Source organism: Sesamum indicum, linkage group LG14 (assembly GCF_000512975.1).
Source record: "Sesamum indicum cultivar Zhongzhi No. 13 linkage group LG14, S_indicum_v1.0, whole genome shotgun sequence".
In the NCBI taxonomy this organism is placed as follows: domain Eukaryota; kingdom Viridiplantae; phylum Streptophyta; class Magnoliopsida; order Lamiales; family Pedaliaceae; genus Sesamum; species Sesamum indicum.
The window spans coordinates 4,682,599-4,707,913 of record NC_026158.1 but is presented as its reverse complement, the minus strand read 5'-3'; the positions used below and the strand labels follow the sequence as shown (position 1 = coordinate 4,707,913).

General features: G+C 31.2%; 3 protein-coding genes across 3 annotated transcripts; all 3 read left to right on the top strand.

Moving 5' to 3' along the window:
- On the top strand, nucleotides 407-3,862 carry LOC105177024 (beta-glucosidase 18). Its single transcript, XM_011100038.2, has 12 exons — nucleotides 407-688; nucleotides 777-843; nucleotides 961-1,019; nucleotides 1,298-1,373; nucleotides 1,458-1,532; nucleotides 1,628-1,715; nucleotides 1,861-2,113; nucleotides 2,219-2,334; nucleotides 2,419-2,692; nucleotides 2,787-2,889; nucleotides 3,186-3,285; nucleotides 3,477-3,862. The coding sequence occupies exons 1-12, from the start codon at nucleotides 479-481 to the stop codon at nucleotides 3,706-3,708; spliced, it is 1,653 nt and encodes a 550-aa protein (XP_011098340.1). The 5' UTR covers nucleotides 407-478; the 3' UTR covers nucleotides 3,709-3,862.
- LOC105177023 (beta-glucosidase 18) lies at nucleotides 11,772-15,102 on the top strand. The gene is made up of 12 exons (XM_011100037.2): nucleotides 11,772-12,034; nucleotides 12,135-12,201; nucleotides 12,316-12,374; nucleotides 12,582-12,657; nucleotides 12,742-12,816; nucleotides 12,917-13,004; nucleotides 13,190-13,442; nucleotides 13,536-13,651; nucleotides 13,736-14,009; nucleotides 14,105-14,207; nucleotides 14,505-14,595; nucleotides 14,769-15,102. The coding sequence occupies exons 1-12, from the start codon at nucleotides 11,831-11,833 to the stop codon at nucleotides 15,007-15,009; spliced, it is 1,647 nt and encodes a 548-aa protein (XP_011098339.2). The 5' UTR covers nucleotides 11,772-11,830; the 3' UTR covers nucleotides 15,010-15,102.
- On the top strand, nucleotides 18,330-21,999 carry LOC105177022 (beta-glucosidase 18-like). Its single transcript, XM_011100036.2, has 12 exons — nucleotides 18,330-18,662; nucleotides 18,769-18,835; nucleotides 18,940-18,998; nucleotides 19,113-19,188; nucleotides 19,290-19,364; nucleotides 19,467-19,554; nucleotides 19,738-19,990; nucleotides 20,093-20,208; nucleotides 20,323-20,596; nucleotides 20,717-20,819; nucleotides 21,137-21,236; nucleotides 21,423-21,999. Exons 1-12 carry the CDS (start codon nucleotides 18,453-18,455, stop codon nucleotides 21,649-21,651), a joined length of 1,650 nt encoding a protein of 549 aa, XP_011098338.1. The 5' UTR covers nucleotides 18,330-18,452; the 3' UTR covers nucleotides 21,652-21,999.

Here is a 25,315-nt window from a genome sequence, read left to right as displayed (position 1 = left end):
TAAAATACATTTTGAGAAGTGAGACAGTAATAATAAATATAAATTATGTATAAATTTAATTTATTATCATTTTGGTACATATTGATCCATATAATTATTTTAATGCCCCAATAATGGAAGCCCACTACCTAACTTATCACTTTTATTATAACCACCCTCTATTTTTAGATCTACTACAATTTTAAAATAATCATTTTTCTAAAAGTTAAAGTATTCACAAACACTTGCATTATTTAACTGTTTTCATTTCCGATTTCTTTTTATAAAATTCGATTCATTTTTATATTATACAATATATTTAAATTTAAAATTAATAATATTATATTTTTAAATTAAAAAATAAAATACTACTATTAAAAAAATTGTATATACATAGAACTCGAATTGGAAGCTCTTGATCATGTGGAGTGAACTAAATATTACCGGTGGAGCAAAGCATAGCCGCTCGAGCTCAGACGGTCAAAGCTTATTTCTATAAATGGAGAAATATGTCTGTGCTGTTGCTGAAAGAGGCCCAAGTCTGAAGGAGAAAGGAATGGAGAAGATCAAAATCACGTGGGTTTTCGTCTCCCATTGCTTCATCTTGCTGCTATCTGCGCCCATATCATTAGCTGAAGAACAAGTTGACATCAAAAGGTCGGATTTTCCACATGGGTTTTTCTTCGGAGCTTCCACTTCTGCATATCAAGTCTGTGAACTCTCTGGTTTTTTTTTTCCCTATGTTTTTCAAGAAAATGGACTTGGACCCATGTTGTCTTTGTCTCTCTTTTGTTTAGATCGAAGGAGCAGTTCATGAAGATGGTAAGGGCTTGAGCAACTGGGATGTTTATTGCCGGATTCAAGGTGATAAACCCGAGTTTCTTGTTTCTATTGTTGCTCAACGTTTTCTTGATTTGATCCTCTGTTCTTGCCTGTTTGATGCTGTGGAGTTTGACTTCTGGTGTGTTTTGAGATTTTCAGGTAACATAGCGGATGGTACGAGTGGTGATATAGCTAATGATCATTACCATCGGTACATGGTAATCCCCTGCATTTTTAAGTTTCATTGTTTGAGCAAATTGGTTACTATTTAAGCTTCGACAATCCATATACCAATTATCTTTATCAAATATTTATGAATAAAGAATAATTACTACAAGTTGGTGGGACTCGAACTTGAACACATGACTTAATGGCCAAGAGGTCTTAATTAGCTTGGTCGACTAAGTTAAGCCTAGCGTTATTGATAGTTTTATCTTAGAATCGAAGATGATTTTATTACGTTGTTGTTTCCTTAATTTCCTCTAATGAATCACAGGAAGATATTGAGATAATACATTCACTTGGGTTGACTGCTTACCGCTTTTCGATTTCATGGAGTAGAGTACTTCCTAGTATGTACCTTTTCAAACTTCCTTTCTTGGTTGGCTGTTTTAGCTTGTAATTCTTGACAAGCATCTCTCTGATTATGGATATAGGAGGAAGACATGGTGGGGTTAACCAAGCTGGTATCACCTTCTATAACAGTATTATTGATAATCTCCTACTCAGAGGTATTATGCAAAGTGGTCGTACTTAATTACTCAATTGCCATTTCAGTTAAATTACGAGTGTGTTTAAGTTGATATTGTTATAAGGTTGAATACAGGTATACAGCCTTTTGTGACGATTTTCCACAATGAATATCCTCAAGAACTTGAAGACCGAATCGGGGGCTGGCTCAGTCCTGTAATGCAGTAAGTATATGTATCGAGCTTTCGTCATCTAAATTGCTAATTGATTTTGTGGAGTAAATTGTAGAAGCCAAGAATCTTGCTTGACAGTGGGATTCATTTAATTGGACTGTTGTATTAATGGGCAATTATATATCTGGTTTAACAGAGAAGAGTTTGTCCATTTTGCCGAGACATGTTTTAAACATTTTGCTGATCGGGTGAAGTATTGGATGACTATCAACGAGCCCAACTTACTCGCAGAAGTGACATATGAAAGAGGACTGTTCCCTCCAGCTCGTTGTTCGCCTCCTTTTGGTCACTGTGCCGGTGGGAATTCAGATGTTGAGCCTTTGATTGCGGTGCACAACATGTTGTTGGCACATGCCAAAGCGGTTAAATTGTATCGTGAGCAGTATAAGGTAAGCATCCATAGCAAAAACCTCAAAAGAGGATTGCAAACAAATGTGTGTTTAAAAGATTTAAATATTTTCGTCCTCCTTGCCTACTGAATGATCTTGATGCAGTCCAAAGTGAATGGTGTAATAGGCATCACCGTCTGTGCATACATGTACACACCACTGACAGAGAGCGAGGATGACACGGAAGCTGCAAACAGGGCCTTAGCTTTTAATGCTGCTTGGTTAGTGTTACAATCAACATAAGAAATGAAGCTTTCTGTTTTTCCTGATCATGATAGATCATGTTCTGTGTTGTCATTGAAAAGGATGTTGGATCCGCTAGTATTTGGGGATTACCCTCCAGAAATGAAGCGTTATCACGGAAGCGAATTACCAAGCTTTTCTTCAGAGGAAAGAGAGCTTTTAAGAGACAGCATAGACTTTATGGGGATAAACCACTACGGCACACTCTATGCAAAGGATTGTATCCACTCCAGTTGTGTGTGCAATGATTCTGTTTATACCCTAGGTAGCGACCGACTGATCCGTGGGTTTGTCTACACTACTGGAGAGCGCAATGGCGTTCCAATTGGGGAACCAGTACAAATTCTGATACTTCATCTCTGATCGACATTTTTCCATTTACCAAATATGCAGTCCATGTTTCTAATACTCTTGCTCATTCCTCGTGCAGACAGGAATGTCTCAATTTTTTGTGGTTCCGAGAGGCATGGAAGATATTGTGAACTATATGAAGGAGAGGTACCATAACAAGCCAATGTTCGTCACTGAAAATGGTAAATATCTTCAAGCAGTCATCTTCCTCTAAATATTCATTTATGCATGCTTGCCTTGTCTATGCATAAAAAACGTCGATGATTCATACTGTGGTGATGTAATTGTCATTTGACATTCCAAATTTGAAAGTTTAGCAGGTCAAAAAGTGGATCCTTTATATGAGATTAGTCAATACAAAAGACGAGCAATAGGAGGACAACGTCCTGATTATAACCAGTTTTACCAGTTAATACAGGTCGATTAATTCATTTTCTCTTACACTCTGGTATATAACCCGAACTGATTTCAACTCCAGGTTATTCCTCTCCGGGCAACGAAGATGACGTCTACCAGCATGATGTCAAGAGAATCCATTATCATCAGTTGTATCTTGCATCTCTTGCTCAAGCTGTGAGGTACTTAAGTTCTATGATGTGACTCAAATTAGGCCTAATAGACGTTGATATTGTTGGTCGTCTGCAGTACCGAAACAAATACATATCATAGGCCATGTTTTCCATTGAAATGTCGTGCGGGCTCTATACCATTGCTACCTCTAGTTAAAAATTTGTGTACTCATGCCACAGTCGTCGATCAAAATCTGCAGGAACGGGGCTGACGTGCGAGGCTATTTCATATGGAGCTTGATGGATAACTTTGAATGGTCAAGCGGATACGCCTTGAAGTTTGGAATATATCGCATCGATCCTCAAACATTAAACAGGATTCCAAAACTATCTGCTACTTGGTACAAAGATTTCTTGAGCAATTCCAGTCTTGGTGTTGCAGAATTGTCTATTACAGTTCCAGATGAGAACAAAGATGTTCACTCTGAATAAGGAAATATACATTATGCAACATCCTATGTTTCTTTGTTTTTTTCCCTAAAAAAACTATTAAATTTTCATGGCATTAAAATTCAACCTATCATCTTTTGCTCGAGAAACTTTCTGATTCCACGGATGCTAAATAATAGCATATATATTTATGATGTGATTGATGTTGATTGTATTTTGTTCAAGTTCGAATCTTGGTATAATATGCAGCATGTGATTGATACTCACGGAAATTTGTACTCCAATCATAATCAAACGGCTTATATTAGTATCTCGAACTAATGTTTTAAAACTCCGAACGTTGATTGAACCAGAAAATTGACTGAGTTAAGAGCCATTGATTCAACCATCGGGTGAATTGTAATCGAAGATGTCATAATTATATCATTATAAAGAATTAATATATTAAAATACAAAAATATAAATGAAAACATTAAGTCACTGTAGAAATTAAAAGTATCCTAGAATTTGATAACTCAATATATTAAAGTTTTTTGGTCAAAAATAAAAATAGAAATATTGAGTAGATAATAAAATAATGAGTGTTTTAACATTATAATTAAATTATAATAATTTTTTTTATTTCCAATAAAAATAATATATAAATCTTATTCTATTAGTTGCGGTTAAATTAGCAACTTAAGTAATAATAAAAATTTAATTAAATTATGTTCTTAATGAGTGTGTTCATTTATTAGTATATAATTTAAATAATTATTATAATGTGGGTGCTGATTTATTGGTATTTTTCTCAATTTTCATATGAAATATCATGGATTCAATTTATAAAAATTTAATAAAAGTTCATGAACCGAATAGTTCACTGGGTTCGGGACTGGATCAACAGGGTAGTCGATTCAACCGATAGTTCACGCAATTTTCAAAAAATAAAAATAATTTTGAATCTAGTCGAATTTTATTGGTCGAACCTGACCATTTTATGGAACAATTGATGATTCAACTGGTTCAGGCTGGATTTTAAATCTTTAACTTGAATTATGATGGTTTTTCAACTTTTTTTTTAAAAAAAAATTATATATAATTTATTATGCACATGCATAAAATGTATAATAAATTAAAGAAGCCGACGGGTCCGATTTATGTTAAGTTTACAAAAATCAAAGTCCTTACGCGTAAAGAAATTATTGGACCTGGGACTTGCTCCGACCCACACTGAATGGTCTGGACATGGTAGATTCAATTTAAAAATTTTACAATATTAAAAATATATCCTTTGAAAAACAATACTATCATAACTTTATAAATACCAAAATCCAATTATGGCTTCAAAACTCGCTCGTTGCCATCCCTACATCAGTTATGGGTTATTATAGTTTATAAGATGCTTTAAAACTTATAAACTACCTTAATTTATTTCAAATTGTTGGAAAAAAATTATTGAAATGTCGAAATATTATTAACGTCAATTTTATAATTAAACTTTTTTTCCCTATTTTTTTCTTTTTTGTTTTTTACCAATAAATGAGTTGAAATGTGCATTTAAGTATAGTTGATTGGGACACAATCTAAACTTTCTTACAGCTGTATTATCAAAGATAATACTAAAATGAAGCTTTAGTGGTACAAATTTAGGTATTTTGACTAAACTCAACTAATATATTTCAAATAGAAGTACGTGTTAGGCGTATCCATCCCTAAATTTGAGGGAATGCAACTGAAAAAGAAAAATCCAAAAAACAAAAGTTGAAAAGATGTGAGGTGAATTGGGATACTTTTGATTGATTCAAACAATCTCTTTACGATAATAGTTTTATTTCCTTAGATCTTTTAATTTTATTAGGAATCTACCTTTTATCGATTTAATAGGATTAGGTAACTAGTCAATATAAATATTAATTTAATTAATCATATGAAAATCTTTGGATCTTGGATACTTGGATCTTTCTTCTTTAGACATTCTCTGCGTCTTTTATGTTTCTCTATGCATTATTTTATGAACATGTCTAGTTAATTTCTCTAATTCCGATTAAAGACTCGGTAAATGTTTAATTTCAATGGATTGTGAAATATAATTTATGATTTATAATTTCATTCATATTAGTATTTGTGTTATTCTCTGTGCTTTTATTACAAACAATCTGATTTATGAATAATAAAGCTCATTGTTTATTGTCAAGAATATTTGCTTAGCCAATTGAACTTGCAAACCCGTAATTTTTTGTTTAGTCCATAACTAGCAGTAATGTAGCATAATTGATTATGCCCTAGTTTTCGATTATGTTGTGGGGAATGCACAATCTAATTTAAATAAATCCTCGTAGAAATTTATTGGTTAGAATTAGATTTTTCTAGTTTTTAATGTTGTTGGTAAATTAAATCTTAAGGACATTCCAAGTTGTTTACTGATTAGAAATTTAGTCAATGGACGTTCCTTAACTATCAACAAGGTAATGAAAGGTGAGATTGTTAGGTCGTACCAATGACCATAACTAATTTATCTATTATGAATGATTGTAATCTTTGCATCTATAATCAACTATGGAATGGAGAATGATCCGATGTTTAATTAGAATGTTTTTCTTATATTTATTCTCTCTTTAAGTGTTTTATTCTATTTGACTTTAGATCTAAATTTTAAAACAAACTCCCGCCTTTTTGTTTTTCTTCTACTTTTAAAGAAATTAATTTAAAATTAATTTTTGTGGATTTGACCCTACTCATCACTTCCACAAGTTTTTAGTAGGATAATATTTTTAGTGGATTCAGCTCTCATCAACAATTTAGTCAGCATCCTATGTGGATGCTGTCTTGACAAAAAATGGTTAACCACCACCACACAGTCGGTCGCCGGGATATATTTTCCAGCGCGTCTCCACTCACATGCACCACCACTGAACTCACCGTTTGACATTGATTCCAATCCTACAGCATGTATTTCAATCGGAGTTCAAACGCTCCCCCATTGATGACTATAGTCTTGCCTAATTAAAACTTAAATTTAATTTCTTTCTCTTCTTGATTCGCTGGAGTCCGACCTACCCACTTTTCGAGACAACCACCAATCAACTCCCCATCCTCCAGCGAGTTAATTGGACCCTGGCCCGTCCATTTTCGTTCACTATCTGGTCGGTTCTCTTTATTTTTATTTTTGCCACTTTTTTGTGGCGCCCACAACTGATTCTTCTATCATATCTCTGCCCCTAGCGATCATCTCACCGGAGGACCAACACTCCTGTGTTCACCTCCCCATGTCACACACATCCCTCCAATCAATTTTCATCAACAACCCATCCACGTCATGGCTCCTCATCGTTAACTTGTCCTATATACTTTAATTTAGTAGCAATTTTGGTCCTTCCAGCCAATATTACCCACCCCTTGCCACATTAGTAGCCACGCACGACGCCACGTGTTTAAGTTCAGACCACTTGGCAATTAGAACCCTCAACCTCAATTTGTCCAATTAGGTTTTGGATAATATTTGACAAAAGAATCAAAATTGTTACTAAATTAAAATATATAGGACTAAAATTGTCAATCCAATAGTTATAGGACTAATTTCGCCACCCCTTATACTTACAGGACTAATTCCGCTATTTTGTCTATCAATAAATTCAACAAATTTCGATTAACATACGAACTTATTTATTTGACGAATGCAAATTTTAAGTGTATTAAATATAATTTTTTAAATTATAAAAAAATTATGCATAATTACACCAAAAAGACAGTATAATTATCATTTTTATATATATTGACTTACACTGATGTGACGATTTGTTCTATTTCTTTTTTAATACACGCAATAGATTCGTTTAATCCTTATGACACAGACATAACCAATTAATTACGTATCAAATTATTTTCTTTCTAGAAAAAGCCAAAAAAAGAGAGGGGCCAAGAAAGTCAAATCAAGATCAAGTCCTCACGTGCATCACGTGTGTGTGTGTGTTTCCGATTTTTTACTGCAGATCTCATCAGCCCACTTGACCATGAAATTAACTCCGTTAGAAACGAGCGCAAAAGCGTTAATGTCTGTCTATTCTTTTTTATATATTATTTATGTGATGTATTATCTTGAACTTTTATATAAATATGTATAAAATGGATATAATTTGATAATAAATAGTTAATTTAATTTTATAAAATTAAATATATAATATTTATATGTATAAAATAGACATAATTTGATAATAAACAATGACAAATGTCTCCCAAAATACAACATTAAATATATAACACTTATTTTAAATTATTTCTAAAATATACACACTATATCCAACACATACTTATTTATTTTTATTTTTTTGTCCCTATCTCTACAAATTACTCAGAAAATAAATCCAAACACTATGTAAAATTTTCTATAGTTTCAATTTCATCTGGTAGCCATGATGTTTGTTTTTATCTAACAAATAAGTCTCTTTGTTAGTCAAAGTTCACCAAATTTACTGATATTTAAAAAAAAAATTGAGTGTAAATTGATATTTATTCCCAATTGACTTATTACAGGTCAAATACTTTTTTTCGAACTAATCTACCCTTAAAACCATAAAAATATATCTCCTCACATGCATTATTGCGTGAAAACGTGTGAGGGTAATTTGATCATAAAAAAATTTATTTGACCTGTTATAAGTCAATAATAGTCAATTGGAGATAAATATAGATTGTTTTTTCTATTTTTTTTGTTAATATAAATAAATTTAGTTAATTTTGACTAACATAGTGATTTATTTGTTAAACAAAAATAAATTAAAAAATATTTGATGTAATTTTTTAAAGTATAAAAATTTACATATAATTATATCAAATTTAACAAAAAAAAATATATAATTATCCCTATTAAAAATTTACTGTATAATACAATCCATTTAGGTTTGTATTGCTCATAATTCATTGTTTGTATTGCCTTCCACCTCTTCGCACCACCACTCCACACTCCGCGACATTTGAGCGGTGACATCGTGCCCAGATCTGGACAGTGACGTCTTAGGTGATGGTGCCCGTCGCGAACCCATGTCACGTCTCGTCTATATATATACATATTTGTATATATAATTATCATGCTTTTTTTATTTTACACATAAATATATAAATGTAAAGTATATTTTAAAAATACATAAAATCTGGATTGATCATTTTTGTTGCGAAGATCAATGGCTATTAAAAATTGATTAGATTCTATGATTCTAATGCAATAATAAAAGATCCAATAGTTATTATAATAATAATTTATATTACATAAGAATATAAAAAGAATTTAAAAAAAATAACTCCATTAAATAAAAATAAAAGGCAAGAAGAGCGTGTGCAAAATTTTAAAAAATACAGGATTTTCGTCGTTTACTTTTTTAATATAAGAGGTTTTAGCTAAATTTCTATAACACATGAGGGTATTATGCAATTTTTCTCATTTTACACGCCCCTAATTTATGGTTGGTTTACATAAATTAGTTTTTATTTTTTGTATAATTATAAAAATTATTAGTGATAGATTGTGTAATAATGCTAATATTTTTATTTTTAGAAAGTATTCGTGTAATTTTTTAAAAAAGTAAGGTGTGGTTTGTGTAAGTGATAATGATATTTTGATAGGTATATGTGCAATTATCTAAAAGAAATGAGTGGTTTGTGTAAACAGACCATAAATCAAAGAGTGTAAATGTAATTATCCCTAATATATAACACCGATTGTTTCTTGAAATTTCATATAATTATATATAGGCTTTTAATTTTGAAATTAAGATTATATTTTTTATCCCATAAGATAAAAAGTGTTACAGTTTTAATCTCACAGTTTATGAATTTAGCATAGAGATAATCGTATTCTCCTTCCCTAAAGTTTGGTGTAATTATACATAGACCTTCTATGATTTTGAAAATAACATCTAGCACCTTTGAGATATGTTTCCATTTAACGAATAAGTTCATCCGTTAGTCTAAATTTACAGAATTTGTTGATATTAATAAAAAAAAAATGAATAAAAATTTATATTTACCCTCGGTTGATTGATTATTGATTTATTGCATGTCAAATATTTTTTTTTAACTAAACTACCCTTATTACGATGAAAATATACATGCCTACATGGGTTAACGAGTAAAAACGTATAAGGGTAATTTGGTTATAAAACGATTTATATGACCTACAATAAGTCAATCAGGGGTTAATACAGATTTTTTTTAAAATTTTTTATTAATATCAACAAATTCTATGAAATTTGACCAACATATGGACTTATTTGTTAGACGAAAGCACACATCAGGGGTGCTAAATATAATTTTTCAAACTACGAAGAATCTGTATGTAATTACACCAAACCTTAGGAGAAATGAGTGTAATTATTCCTTTAGCATATTTATAGTACTTTTTATCCTATAAAATAAAAATTGTGGCATATTTAATTCAATAGAATAAAAAATTATGATAATTTTGATTTTAAATATTATAATTTTTTAACCTACGAAAACAGATGTACTAAATCTGTAAAATACGGGAAAAAAAATATTGAGTATTCAGTACTTTTACATCGAGTAATTCCTTCTCTAAAAATTTATATTGAGCATCCTTTCGTATTTTATTTTTGTACTAAGACTATCTTTACTTTGAATTATTAGTTGAGATATTTCACTTAAATTTTTTTTATTTTTTTATTTTCTTTTGAATCGATACGATATTAGTAATTAATATCTTGCTATTATAACAAATTATGATTAAATTATAATTTTAAAATTATACATACCATTTAAATTTTATCACGCCAAAAAAAGGAAGCCTAACACTAAATTACCATCATTCTTAAGAAGAAAGAAACAATAACATAATGTTTGGATTCGTTTTCTGAGTGTTTTGTGGAGATAGAGAGAGAAACATAAGGATAAATAAGTGCGTGTTAGAGATAGTATGTATGTTTGGACTTATTTTTGGAGATAATTTAAAATAAGTATTGTATGTTTAATATTGTATTTTGTGAGACAAAAATTACTATTCATTGTCAAACATATCTTTTTTATGTATATTTATGTATATGTATGTGTATATATATGTATGTATTTATGCTAAATAATTTAAAACACCTAAATAAAGTGTTTCTAAATGATGAAATATTGAGTATGTTTTAACTCGTTACGAAAATAACTTGAAAATGAAAACAAACATAATGGAAATTCGTATTGAATCTAAAAGACAGGGGGCCCACTCTTCTCATAAAAAGTAATGTGGTTCCCATATGTGTAGTTGTACTATAGGTGAAAGGAAGTAGCTAGTTGCCTTTTCTCGTTTAAAATAGATAATAATAACATCCCCAGCCCCTCAAATTTTGTACAATTTCACTTAGATTCCTTGTAATTTTAAAAATTATATTTATTACTCTTAATATTTATTATATCTAACAAATTGGTATCAATTTCTTAATATTAACCAAAAATAAATAAATAACTTTTTTTAACCAAATTATCCTTATAAATGTGAAGATATATCTACTTATACGTATTAACTTGTGAAAATGTATATGCATACTTTTAGTCCTCTGGTAGATTTTCAGATAATTTTACCCCTATGAGTGCATATGGACTAAAACTGTCTTTCAAAAGTTGCATAGGGGTGGGTAAACTTACGTAAGTTACTGGACCTAAACAAAAATGAATATAATTATCGGATTAAAATTAAAATTAGACATACTTAGCGAACTAAAATAATACTTTTTTCTTTTAAAAATTATATTTATTATGTCTAACAAATTGGTATCAATTTCTTAATATTAACCAAAAATAAATAAATAATTTTTTTTAACCAAATTATCCTTATAAATGTGAAGATATATCTACTTATATGTATTAACTTGTGGTACACGCATAATTTGGTCACAAAATTTTGTTAGACCTGCAACAAGTCGATAAATCAATCAGGTATAAATACAAATTTTTCTTCGACTTTTTGTTAATATCAGTAAATTCGATAAATTTTGACAAAACGAAATGTCTATTTGTTAAATAAAAATAAATATTGAAATAATAAATATAATTTTTTAAATTATAAAGGGTGGATATATAATTGATCAAGAAAAAGTATGCTATTTTAATAAATAACTCCCTAACTTCTATGATTTCCAATAAAGTTTTCATAACCGCTTCCTTATCAAGAAAAGCCTTTTTGCCAAACATGTCTCTGCTGCTGCTGCTGGAAAGAGGCCGAAGTCAGAAGCAGAAAGGAAAGGAGAACATCAAGATCACATGGGTTTCCGTCTCACATTGCTTGATTTTGCTGCTATCTGCGGCCATATCATCAGCTGAAGAGCAAGTTGACATCAAAAGGTCGGATTTTCCACATGGGTTTCTCTTCGGAGCTGCCACTTCGGCTTATCAAGTCTGTGTTTCCTCTCTCTGTTTCAACCACTGTTTATTTTTTTCCCTTTGTTTTTTCAAGAAAATGGCCTTGGATTTGACCCACTTTGTGTTTCTTCAAGATCGAAGGAGCAGTTCTTGAAGATGGTAGGAGTTTCAGCAACTGGGATGTTTTTTGCCGGATTCAAGGTGATAAAGCTGAGTTTCTTGCACAGTGTCGCTCAATGTTATCTTAGTTTGATCATCTGTTCTTGCCTGTTGGTTACTGTGGAGTTTGACTTTTGGTGTGTTTGAGATTTCCAGGTAGCATAGCAGATGGGAAGAATGGTGATATAGCTGAGGATCATTACCATCGTTACATGGTAACAACCCTGCATTTATTTTGCGAATTGATAACTGATCAATAATCACTCTTACAATAGACCACCGACGACTATTACAGTAATGCAAGTATGCATGACCAACATATTCGTGGGATTCGAACCAACTTAATTGCTCACAAGACCTCTTAGGATTAAAGATGATTTTACCATTATTTTGTTTCTTTTATCTCCCCTAATGAATCGCAGGAAGATATTGAGATAATGCATTCACTTGGATTGACTGCTTACCGCTTTTCGATTTCGTGGAGTAGAGTTCTTCCCAGTATGTACCTTTTCAAATTTCCTTTCTTGGTTGGCTGTTTTAGCTTCTAATTCTTGACAAGAATGTTTCTGATTATGGTTATAGGAGGGAGACTTGGTGGGGTTAACCAAGCTGGCATCACCTTCTATAACAGTATTATTGATAATCTCCTACTTAGAGGTACTATGCCAAGTAGTGATTCTTTGATATCCAATGCTTCAACCCCTTCGATTAAAGTTACTAGTTTGTTTCAGTTGATATTGGATAAGGTTGAATACAGGTATACAGCCTTTTGTGACGATTTTCCACAATGAATATCCTCAAGAATTTGAAGACCGATTCGGGGGCTGGCTCAGTCCTGTAATGCAGTAAGTATCTGAATCCAGTTTTTTGTTATCTGACCCGCTAAATTGAGCTTGTCAAGTAAAGTGTAGAAGCCAAGAATCTTGTTTGACAGTGATCATCTAGGATAATGGTCGTCTTCTGATTGATTTTCTACAAGGATTCATTTCATCGGGCTGGTTGGTTAATGGGCAATTATGTGGTTTAACAGGGAAGAGTTTGTCCATTTTGCCGAGACATGTTTTAAGCATTTTTCTGATCGAGTGAAGTATTGGATGACTATCAACGAGCCCAACTTATTTGCAGAAATGGCCTATGAAAGGGCAACGTTCCCTCCAGCTCGTTGTTCGCCTCCTTTTGGTCACTGTGCCAGTGGGAATTCAGATGTTGAGCCTTTGATTGCGGTGCACAACTTGTTGTTGGCGCATGCCAAAGCGGCTAAATTGTACCGTGAGCAGTATAAGGTAAGCATCCATAGTTCAATAACCTTGAAAGATGTGTGTTTAAAAGATTTAAAATTTTTCGTCTACCTCACCTACTAAGTGATCTTGATGCAGTCTAAAGTGAATGGTGTAATAAGCATCACCGTTTGTGCATTCATGTACACACCACTGAGAGATGTCGAGGATGACAGGGAAGCAGCAAACAGGGCCTTAGCTTTTAATGTTGCTTGGTGAGCGTTAGAACCAATGCTAGAAATGAAGCTTTCTATTCTTCCTGATCATGATATATCGTGTTCTGTGCTGTCATTGAAAAGGGCGTTGGATCCACTTGTATTTGGGGATTACCCCCCAGAAATGAGGAGTTATCACGGAAGCGAATTACCAAGCTTTTCTCCAGAGGAAAGAGAGCTTTTAAGAGACAGCATAGACTTTATCGGGATAAACCATTATGGCACACTCTATGCAAAGGATTGTATCCACTCCAGTTGTATCTGCAATGATTCTAGTTGTTCCCAAGGTAGTGACCGTCCAATCCGTGGTTTTGTGTACACCACTGGAGAGTGCAACGGCGTTACAATTGGGGAACGAGTACAAATCTGATACTTCATCTCTGTCCAACATTTTTTGCCATTTACTAACTATGCAGTCCATCTTTCTAATACTCTTACTCATTCCTCGTGCAGACAGGAATGTCCCGATTTTTTGTGGTTCCAAGAGGCATGGAAGATATCGTGCACTATATGAAGGAGAGATACCATAACAAGCCAATGTTTGTCACTGAAAATGGTAAATATCTGCATGCAGTTGGCTTTCTCTACATAATCATTAAGCATGCTTGCCTTGTCTCTTCATAAAAACAGTCGATGATTCATATTGTCGTGACGCACTCATCATATGCCATTCCAAATTCGAAAGTTCAGTGGGTCAAAACTAGATGGTTTTATACGAGATTAGACGATACAAAATAACGGGCAATACAAGGACAGCGTCCTTGATTAGAACCGGTTTTACTAGTTAATACAGAACAGCTGATTCATTTTCCCTTTCACTGTGGTACATAAGCCAAACTGATTTCAATTCCAGGTTACTCCTCTCCGGGCAGCGAAGACGACATCTACCAGCATGATGTCAAGAGAATCCATTATCATCAATCATATCTTGCTCAAGCCGTAAGGTACTTAACTTCTATGAAATGACTAAAATTTAGCTTATCAGACGCTCCTACAGTCAATCATCTGCAGTGCATCGTTCTGGCTCTAAGAAATTGCTACATCTTGTTACAAATTCTTGTACTTATTATATGAACTGAAATGCTAGTCGCTGCACTCGAACATTCAAAATCTGCAGGAACGGGGCTGACGTGCGAGGCTATTTCATATGGAGCTTGATGGATAACTTTGAATGGTCAAGCGGATACGGCACGAGATTCGGAATATATCGCATCGATCCGCAAACACTAAACAGGATTCCAAAACTATCTGCCACTTGGTACAGAGATTTCTTAAGCAATTCCATTCTTGCTGGTGTAGACTTATCTAGTACAGTTTCATATGAGAATAAAGATGTATCAATGGTTCAATCTGAATGATGAGATGTACAGTATGCAACATCCTTTTTTTCTTTTTTTTCCAAAATTTATTAAATTTTAATGGCATGAAAATTCAATCTACCATTCTTTGGGTGCTCGTAAAAAATTACGTATATATTTATTATGTTATTGGTATCAGCTCTTTTACTGTTGAAGTTCGACTTCTCGAAAAATAGGCTTATTTAAGTTCAAGAAAGCGACTATCTGTAATTTATACTTATTTATTTTTATTTTTTTCTCTCTATCTCCACAAAACACCCCAAAACAAATTAAAAACAAAATCAAACATTATGTATATATTTTTATTTATTTTTACATCTTTGTCATTGTGGATTTCGGTCATAAAAAAACAATTCAAATTCATACTATATTCAGCGCTTTGTGTACTGGATATATGGCAATCATCACCTAATATATAAAATATGGGGTGTAATATAGAGACGGAAGTAAATGGACAAGATGGAAACTCCAAAAAAATCCTGCAATTTGTATTTTTTAAGGGACAATTATATAATACATCAACATTATAAATTGATCAATGCATCAACTCAATTAATCATATGCATTAACGCGTGAAGACGTATGAGAATAATTTGATCATAAAAAAATTTATTTGACATATTATAAGTCAGTATAAGTCAATAGAAAGTAAATATAGATTTTTTTTCAAAATTCTTTTGTTAATATCAACAAATTCAGTAAATTTTGACTAACATATGAACTTATTTGTTAGATAGAAGCAAACCTCAAGGGTGTTAAATGTAATTTTTCAAATCACAGAAAATCTATGTGTAATTACATCAAACCTCAAGAGAAGAAAGTGTAATTATCCCATAAATTTATATAAAATAAAATCAATACCTACACGTCTAATAAGAATCGAGCCCTTGACTTTAAATTTATTTAAAAAATTTCAAAGTTAACTATTAAATTAAGACATGGTTGTTTTTCTTACAAGTGGCTTATGTGAGGGTGGAATTCGTGGGACCAACAATGATGAGTTTGTTTTTAATTATGATAATAAAAGATATTTGAAAGGATGAATTGGGTAATGATAGACCTCTCCATATGGTCGGCCCTAATACAGTATAGTAGGTAGGAAGAAGTTGCATGAAAACTGGCTCTGTTTGTTTTCATTTTTCTTTTTATATATTTTAAATATTTGTTTATAGTTTTGAAGTGATCGAGATTTTTACTAGGAAATAAAAATTGAAAATTTTACCTACGGCATAAATACACACTAGGTGAAGTGCGATTTTCAGCGGAGCAACAAAAATAGTCAAATCAACGAATAATGTTTGCCTTAAAAAATTAATTATTTTTTGTATTTATAGTAGTGTTGGAAATTATATAGTGTGGTGGGTTGTATTTGTTTAATGTGTGCCTCATATTATATTAAATTATTTTTTTACCCTTCAAGTTAATATTTTTTACCAATGTACATCAAGTTTTATAAAACATAGGGTAAATTAAAATTATATTTTCTTATATTTGATATAATTACAAATACCTCATCATTGTTTGAAAAATTATAAATATTCTCTAATGTTTGATGGAATTGTGTAATCCTTGAATGAGGTATAAAATTGTCAATTTTGCCTTTACAATATTTTTTTTATTTTTTTAAATTAAAAACTTATTAAAAAATCAAACGGGGTGGATGAAATATTTTTAAAAATTATCACTTAAAAAATTTAAAAAATAAATAAGATTATAATTTTTAATTTACAAGGGCATTTTGGTCGGTTCACTGCAAAAAATAGATGAAATCCTAACCATTTGACTAATTATTAGACGGTCGTTAAAATAAAAGAGCATTTGTAATTTTTCAAATAACAAGGGAGTATTCGTAGCCAAATCTCAGAGGAGGTAGTTGTAATTTACCCAAAAACATATAGTTCAATGTATTTTATATAATTACATTATTGTTTCTTGAGGTTTGATTTAATATTATATATAAACTCTGTATAGTTTAAAAGTTTACATCTAGTATTTTTAAAATTTGCTCCCGTGTAATAAATAAGTATATGTGTTAGTAAAAATTCACTAAATTTACTGATATCAACAAAAAAAATGGACAAAAATCCATATTTGCACCCGATTAACTTATTACTGATTACAGGTCAATAAATATTTTTATGATCAAATTATCCTTATACATCTTCACATGTTAATGTATGTGAGGAGGTGTATCTTCGTCATTAGTAGGGTAGTTTAATCAGAAAAAAGATATTATTTGACCTACAATAAGTCAGTAATAAGTCAATCGAGGTAAATATTGATTTTCATTCAGTTTTTTCAGTTAATATCAACAAATTCAGTGAATTTTGACTAATAAAATAGACCATTTTATTAGACGAGAGCAAACCTTAGGGGTATTAAATATAATTTTTTTTAACTATAACGGATTTATGTATAATTACACAAAATTGTAGAGGAGAAAAGTATAATTATCTCTATATCTTTTAATATATTCTTATCTATTTCATTCTTACAAAATACAAAATCAAGAGTGTTTGCAAGTACTTAAATTAAAAAATATCCTTGAAAATATTAGTCGAAATTAAACTACATTTTTTTATATATTTAAGAGCAGTTTGGTAATTTTACAAATAAGCTGATAATGCATCAACTTTGTTTATCAAATATTTTCATATTATTTTTTCGATAAATTATAACAAACTATCATGAGATTTAACAGAATTATAAATACCTCATTATTTAAAAACTTACAAATACCCTATGATGTTTGATGAAACTATGTAATCTTTGGATGAAAGTCTAAAATTGCCAATTTTGTCTTGCTGTATTTTGTATTTTTTTTAAAAAAAATTAAAAAAAAAAACAAACATGGTGCGTGGAAAAAATTATTCACTTATTCCATGAAAAAATTACATGAAAGTTTAAAATATCGTAAATTTATAATTCATAATCCATATGGGTAATTTGGTCAATCACCATAAAAAATATATGGAAAGCCCAACGGATTGTACTAATTGTTATAAGATCATTAAAATTATAAAATATTGATAATTTTTTAAATAACAAAAGTAGATATTATGATATTAAATCACACGACAACTCGTTATAATTTACCCTATTTTTTTTCATCATATATCTATAAATTTCAATCCCACTAAATTTTAACATCTTAATCACTTATCCACTTTTTTTTTAAAGAAAAATAATTAACACTTATAGAAAAGCATAAATTTTTACAATTATTCTCTTGAATTTGCTTTCTCAATCTAGAGATAGCCTTATCCATATAGATTTGCAAGTAAAAGGTAATTTTTTTTGTGACAGAAGTTCACATTTTAACTGCTGTCCAATCAAAAATCAAGGGAATGATCTTCCAACCTCTCCATTTCCCATTCAGGAAACTGTTTTTGCTGTGTTCTCCTTGTCTTGGGAAATCATCACAATCTTTTCTCGTCCCGTAAATGGAGAAAGATGATTCTGCTGTTGCTCAGATGGGCCGACGACAGAAGCGGAAAGAACTCAAGAACATTGAATTTACATGCATTTTTGTCTCCCATTGCTTAATTTTGCTGCTATCTACGGTCAAATCGTCGGCCGAAGCACAAGTTGACATCAAAAGGTCGGATTTCCCACATGGGTTTCACTTCGGAGCTTCCACTTCTGCATATCAAGTCTGTGATTTCTCTCTCTCTTTCTTTAGTTTTCAGTTACTGTTTGTTCTCTATGATTTTCAAGAAAACGGCCTTGGGCCCATGTTGTCTTTTTTCTTTTGTGAAGGTGGAAGGAGCATCTCTTGAAGATGGTAAGAGTTTGAGCAACTGGGATGTCTTTTGCCGGATTGAAGGTGATAAACAGAGTTTTTTGTATTGCCCGAGGTTTTCTTGATTCAATCCTATGTTTCTTAATGTTGTTTTTTTTGTCTAAACTTGGTATGTTTGAGGTTTTCAGGTAGCATAGCAGATGGGAGAAATGGTGATGTAGCTGATGATCATTACCATCGTTACATGGTAATAATATGCAATTTAAGTTGATCTTAGGACTCAAGATGATTTCACAGTGTAATAAGATGAGAGTGGAAGTGCTCTTATTGGTGTATCTATTTTTTAACTTCTTAATCACAGGAAGATATTGAGATAATGCATTCACTTGGTTTGACTGCTTACCGCTTTTCGATCTCTTGGAGCAGAGTTCTTCCTAGTATGTACTTTCCAAATTTTGATTTGAAGCTTCTGTTTGAGTTTTTTCCCCCTGTTTAGCCTGTCATTCTTGACATAGTATATTTCTAATTATGGATGTAGGAGGGAGATATGGTGGGGTTAACCAAGCTGCTGTCAGCTTCTACAATAGTATTATTGATAATCTCCTACTTAGAGGTACTATGAGAAAGTTGTCGTACTTATTTCCTCGATGCTTTAACAATTTCAGATAAAATTACTAGTATGTTTCAGTTGATACTGGATAAGTGCTGAATACAGGTATAGAGCCTTTTGTGACGATTTTCCACAACGAATATCCTCAAGAACTTGAAGACCGATTTGGGGGCTGGCTCAGCCCACTAATGCAGTAAGTATATGTGTCCAGTTATTGTTATCTTATTCACTAAATTGATCTTGTGAAGTAAAAGTCAGAAGCCAGGAAGCTGGTTTAACAGGGATTATCTCAAACAATGTTATATTCTTGAATGATTTCATGAAAGGATTCTTTTCATTAGTGTCTGATGTGCAATCATGTATCTGGTTTAAACAGGGAAGAATTTGTCCATTTTGCTGAAACATGTTTCAGCTATTTTGCTGATCGAGTTAAGTACTGGATGACAATCAACGAACCAAACTTAACTTCAGAAATGAGCTATGAGAGGGCAACATACCCTCCGGCTCGGTGTTCGCCTCCTTTTGGTCACTGTGCCAGTGGAAATTCAGATGTTGAGCCTTTGATTGCGGTGCACAACATGCTATTGGCACATGCCAAAGCAGCCAAATTGTATCGTGAACGATTTAAGGTAAGAATCAGTGGTTCGATATCCTCAAAAGACGATATCCACAGGTGTTTAAAAGATTTGATAAATTTTATATTCCTTAACTACAAAGTGATCTTGGTGCAGTCGAAAGTGAATGGTGTAATTAGCATCACTGTGTTAGCATTTATGTACACACCATTGACAGAGGATGAGGCTGATAAGGAAGCTGCAAACAGGGCCTTAGCTTTTAATGTTGCTTGGTAAGATGTTAGAATCAACATAAGATCCCGAAAAAATTTGAAATATAGAAACAGAAGAAAAGAGAGAAATTATGATGGAATTAACATATGATGTTCTTTGTTATGGTTTAAAAGGGTGTTGGATCCACTTGTATTTGGGGATTATCCTCCAGAAATGAAGCGTATTCACGGAAGTGAACTACCAAGATTCTCATTGGAGGAAAGAGAGCTTCTAAGAGACAGTGTAGACTATATCGGGATAAACCATTACGGCACACTCTATGCAAAGGATTGTATCCATTCCACTTGCTCCTGCAATGAGTCTAGCTGCACCCAAGGTGGTGACCGTCCAATCCGTGGGTTTGTGGCCACTACTGGAGTGCGCGATGGTGTTACAATTGGGGAACCAGTACAAATTCTGCTCATACTTGATTTCCCACAAAAATTTTGCCGTTTATTAACTACACAGATTGTTTTCCTAATATTCTTTTTGGCACAATCAATAAACACTTCTTCGTTCCTCTTGCAGACAGGAATGTCTCGATTTTTCGTGGTTCCAAGAGGCTTGGAAGATATCGTGCGCTATATTAAGGACAGATACCATAACAAGCCAATGATAGTAACTGAAAATGGTACATATGTGCATTCAGCTGTCATTTCTCTGCGTAATTATTTATGCATGTTCGGTTGTGTAAGCATATCAAACGTGTCCATGATTCCTACCATTGTGATACATTTGCCGTGTGGCATTTCATATTTGAAACTTCAGTAGCCCTAAAAGTGGCTTGCACTCACCACAAACCTTGTACACCAGGATGCTGATGGTTTTATATGAGACTAATTGGTTCAAAAGATGGGCGTCACCTTTTTTTCTTAATTATCACAGAATATAACTGTCAATTCGGTTTCTCTTTTGATGATATATAAGCTGATCAGACTTCAATTCCAGGTTACTCCTCGCCGGGCAATGAAGACGACATCTACAAGCATGATGTCAAGAGAATCCATTATCATCAGTCGTATCTTGCACATCTTGCTCAAGCTGTGAGGTACTTAATACGTTCTAAAGTTTGTGATTTTATCTTCTTAATCAGTATATACTTTATTACAATGCAGACCGAGTAACCTCAAGATTCCACACCTTCAAGCTGAAGTTGCTAGTCTTGACACAAATTCATGCGATTATTACATGCACTCCAACGTTATCTGTCACACTCGTTGATCAAAATTTGCAGGAACGGCGCTGACGTGCGTGGCTATTTCATATGGAGCTTGTTGGATAACTTTGAATGGTCGAATGGATACACTGCAAAATTCGGAATATATCGGGTAGATCGTCAAACGTTGAACAGGATTCCAAAGCTGTCAGCTGTTTGGTATAGAGATTTCTTGAGGAATTCCAGCCTTATTGATGTGCACTTGTCTAGTACAGTCTCAGGTGTACACAGAGATGCAGAATGGTGAAACAGAGTTCAATTATTTTTTTCAGGATCTCTGCAAATGACAGTATTCTTGTGTTCTTGGTTCCGAAAACTCTTACTCAAATCAAGTTTGATCGAACCAAACCAATCATACAATTATCATATGATTGGTCACTTTTCGCAAACTGTACATCTATCACACGACAAGTGTATGTACATTGGTCATATAATTACTTCACGTTTTCTGCCAAATTCAGTTCGGGTTTGGAATTCTCCTCTTGGTTCTCCAGTTACAATAGTTTTGTGACCTTGATGTGGCCATAGTTCCATTGTACATAAAGGGGTAAATTGCTTTCTACCCCTTCTACTCTAATGTTATCTCACTTTACTCCCTTATACTCTCCATCATGAATACAATTTATTATTCGAAAAATTATAAATACTCAAACAAAATATATTTTAGCCCCTGGATGGTGAGGTAGAAATTACTATTTTATCCTTGCTATTTTTTTTTTCAATAAAAATATTTGAGCAAAAAATATTAGAAAATTTTGAGGGTGGGTGAAGCAAAAAGATGTTTTATAAAATTTTAAAAAACATATAAAGTTATTAACTTATTATTCATAATTCAAAAGGAGATGTTGGGTCGTTCAACACAAAAGATTAATGAAAATTTAACAGAAGTTAATGAAATGGTCTCATTATTAGATGAACGTTAAAATTAAATGAAAATTTATAATTTCACAAACAACAATAAGGTATTAATTAATAATTATACCGAATCTAATAAAATGTGATTGTAATTTATCATTTATTTAATAAAATGAACTACGTTGTATTTTAATTTTAGACTTTATCTTTTATTTTTTTAATACAATTTATTATCCCAACTATATAAGTTTTGCACAATGTCATCTCATATCACTTTCCTATGAAATATTCCACTAAAATTGCATCCCATGACAGGCACATGACATTTAAAAGGGTAAAGTAGTCAATTCCAACCTTTTCTTGGGGGAGAAATTCGTCATCTTACCTACCATTTTATTATTACACGATATTTATTTTAATCAATTTTTTGGGAAAAAAACAAAGGGTTGGAATGGACTGTATTACCCTTTTAAAAAATCGTGTAATTAACTATTTTTTATATTTAAGTGTATTGATTGATGTAATGAACTGAATTCGTAAAAATTTTATTTCTAAAAAATAAAGCAGTAAACATATACGTGCGGAATGAAAAAATAGCCTGTTTCTTTATATTTTATTTTCTGTTTTTAATTTTTAAAATAGTAATTATAGTAAAAATAAACGTTTATATGTATTTTTATGAAAAATATATTGATTGACACCATCATTTAATGTAAAACACAATTTAATTAACTAAGCTAAATATATTCTCGTTCTCACACAAAAATCTATACAAAATTAAAAATACATATTTTTTATTAAAAATAAAAATATAAACAAATAGTTAATATTTTAAAAAATAGGATAATAAATGTTTGTATTCTAGATGAAAAAAATAACTTTTATGTGGAAACATAAAAAAATTAATGCTATAAGTGAGATGTGTAATTGATTTTTTTATTTTTATTTTTTCATATATATGATTCATTACATTACTTTTTATACATTTAAATATCAAATACTGATCAAGTATATCAATAATTTCAAATAAATAAAAATATTATGAAAATAGACATATAATTACATTTTTAGAACTCGAACGTAACAACTCTTTTAATCTTAAAACTCCAATTTTACTACTTGAAAGAAACTATATCGACAACTAGCAATATGAGGCTGCAAATTCGACTATCACCAAATATAAGAATATTAATATTATTTTATATGAATTTATTATAATATTAATTAATTTATTAAAATATTATTATAATCGTATAATTCACGGGTCTAGAAAAAAACTTCAGAATCAACTTTTGGATTATTTTTGCAGGGGCACTTAGATTGCAAGTTGCAAGGCAATAATAAGAGGGGTGGTGGTTGCAATTAGATCAAAGTTAATGGGCTCCACTGAAATTAAAAAATATATATATAGAAGATGGACCCCAAATGAGTCATTTGTCATGATAGACAGATAGTCACTATTTTAACCAGCTAATCTAAGGTAGATTGATTGCTCCTAATTCTGATTTCAACTCCACCAATCATGATTTTAGGGTTTGAATCCAATTATAAGCAATCAAGGGTTTCAAGACAAAGAGCAAAGATAAATATTTAATTGGCTAAATTTATTTTTTTTTTAAATTTGATATAATTATAAAGATAAATTATAACAACCTTCTCTGAGGTTTGTATAATTACGAATACTCCCTTATTGTTTGAAAAATTATAAATATACCTCTAATTTTAACATCCGTCTAACGATTAGCCCAATCCGTTAGGTTTTCATCTATTTTTTATGGTAAATTGATCAAAATATCCTTGTAGATTAATTTTTTTTTAATATTTTTTATGGATTAAGTGAATATTTTGTTTATAATTTTTAAAAAGATTTCATCTGCCCTGTTTGATTTTCTAATACATTTTTATTTTAAAAAAAATTCTGAAAGGGCAAAGTTAACAATTTCATACCTCCATCCAATAATTACATAATTTCATCAAATATTAGGGAAGAATTCATAATTTTTCAAACAACGAGAAAGTATTCGTAATTATGTCAAATTTTAGAGGAAGTCGTTGTAATTTACCCTTATTATAAATTTCCTATTATTATTTGAAAAACAATCAATACTCTTCATATTTTAACGACCGTTTGACGACTAGTACAATCCATTAATCTCCTTTAGGTTTATAATTATTTTCTATAGTGAATGATTGTGGGTTATCAATTATAATTTTATTTATTTAAAAAATTTAAAAATTATAGATTAAGTAGACAATCCTTTTATAATTTTTCAAATTTTTTCATCAACCTCGCCTTATTTCTTATATTTTTTCAATTTTTATTTTTAAGAAGAAAAAATACAAGGCAAAATGTTATGTTCATCAGTGGTGTGAGTAGCCAAGTTAGCGAATACGAGGTTGCACATGTCATTGCCATCTACCTTTTGACGAAACTTGGACATGGGACTAAACGTGTTAATTTTTTTCAATTTTTTGACTATTTTAAAAATTCAATAAAGTATATGACTAAATATGTCAAATTTCTTCAATTTTGAGATCATTTTAAAAATCTCATAAAGCTAAAAACTAAAATATTGAACTTCCTTCCTATGAAACTAAAAGTGTAATTTCGCTGATGCTTGTGAACATTATTGGCATAGAACATCAACATATTCAAATCACTCTCGTATATGAATAAAATATTTATTTAATTTTTCGAAGTTGAAAATTTTGATTCCGATTCTTTTATTACATATATTAAATTGTTGTCATAAATATAAGTTGATATGTAATTCATTTTTCATTATTAATTAAGTGTAATATTATTGGATCAATTTTTTTTAGAAATAAATAGATTTCTAGCTATGTATTAATTACAATGGGGTTGTGACAAGAATAATTAATGATAGGTAGAACTCATCAACAAGAAACTTGTGATGATTGTGATAGCTTACTATCTTCCATCAAATTATTACAATTCATGACATTTTGGTTATACAAATAAGGTTAATCAAGATTGACTTCAACCCATTGTCCAAAATTAGGGTTAAATGCAACATACTCACTGTAAAAATATT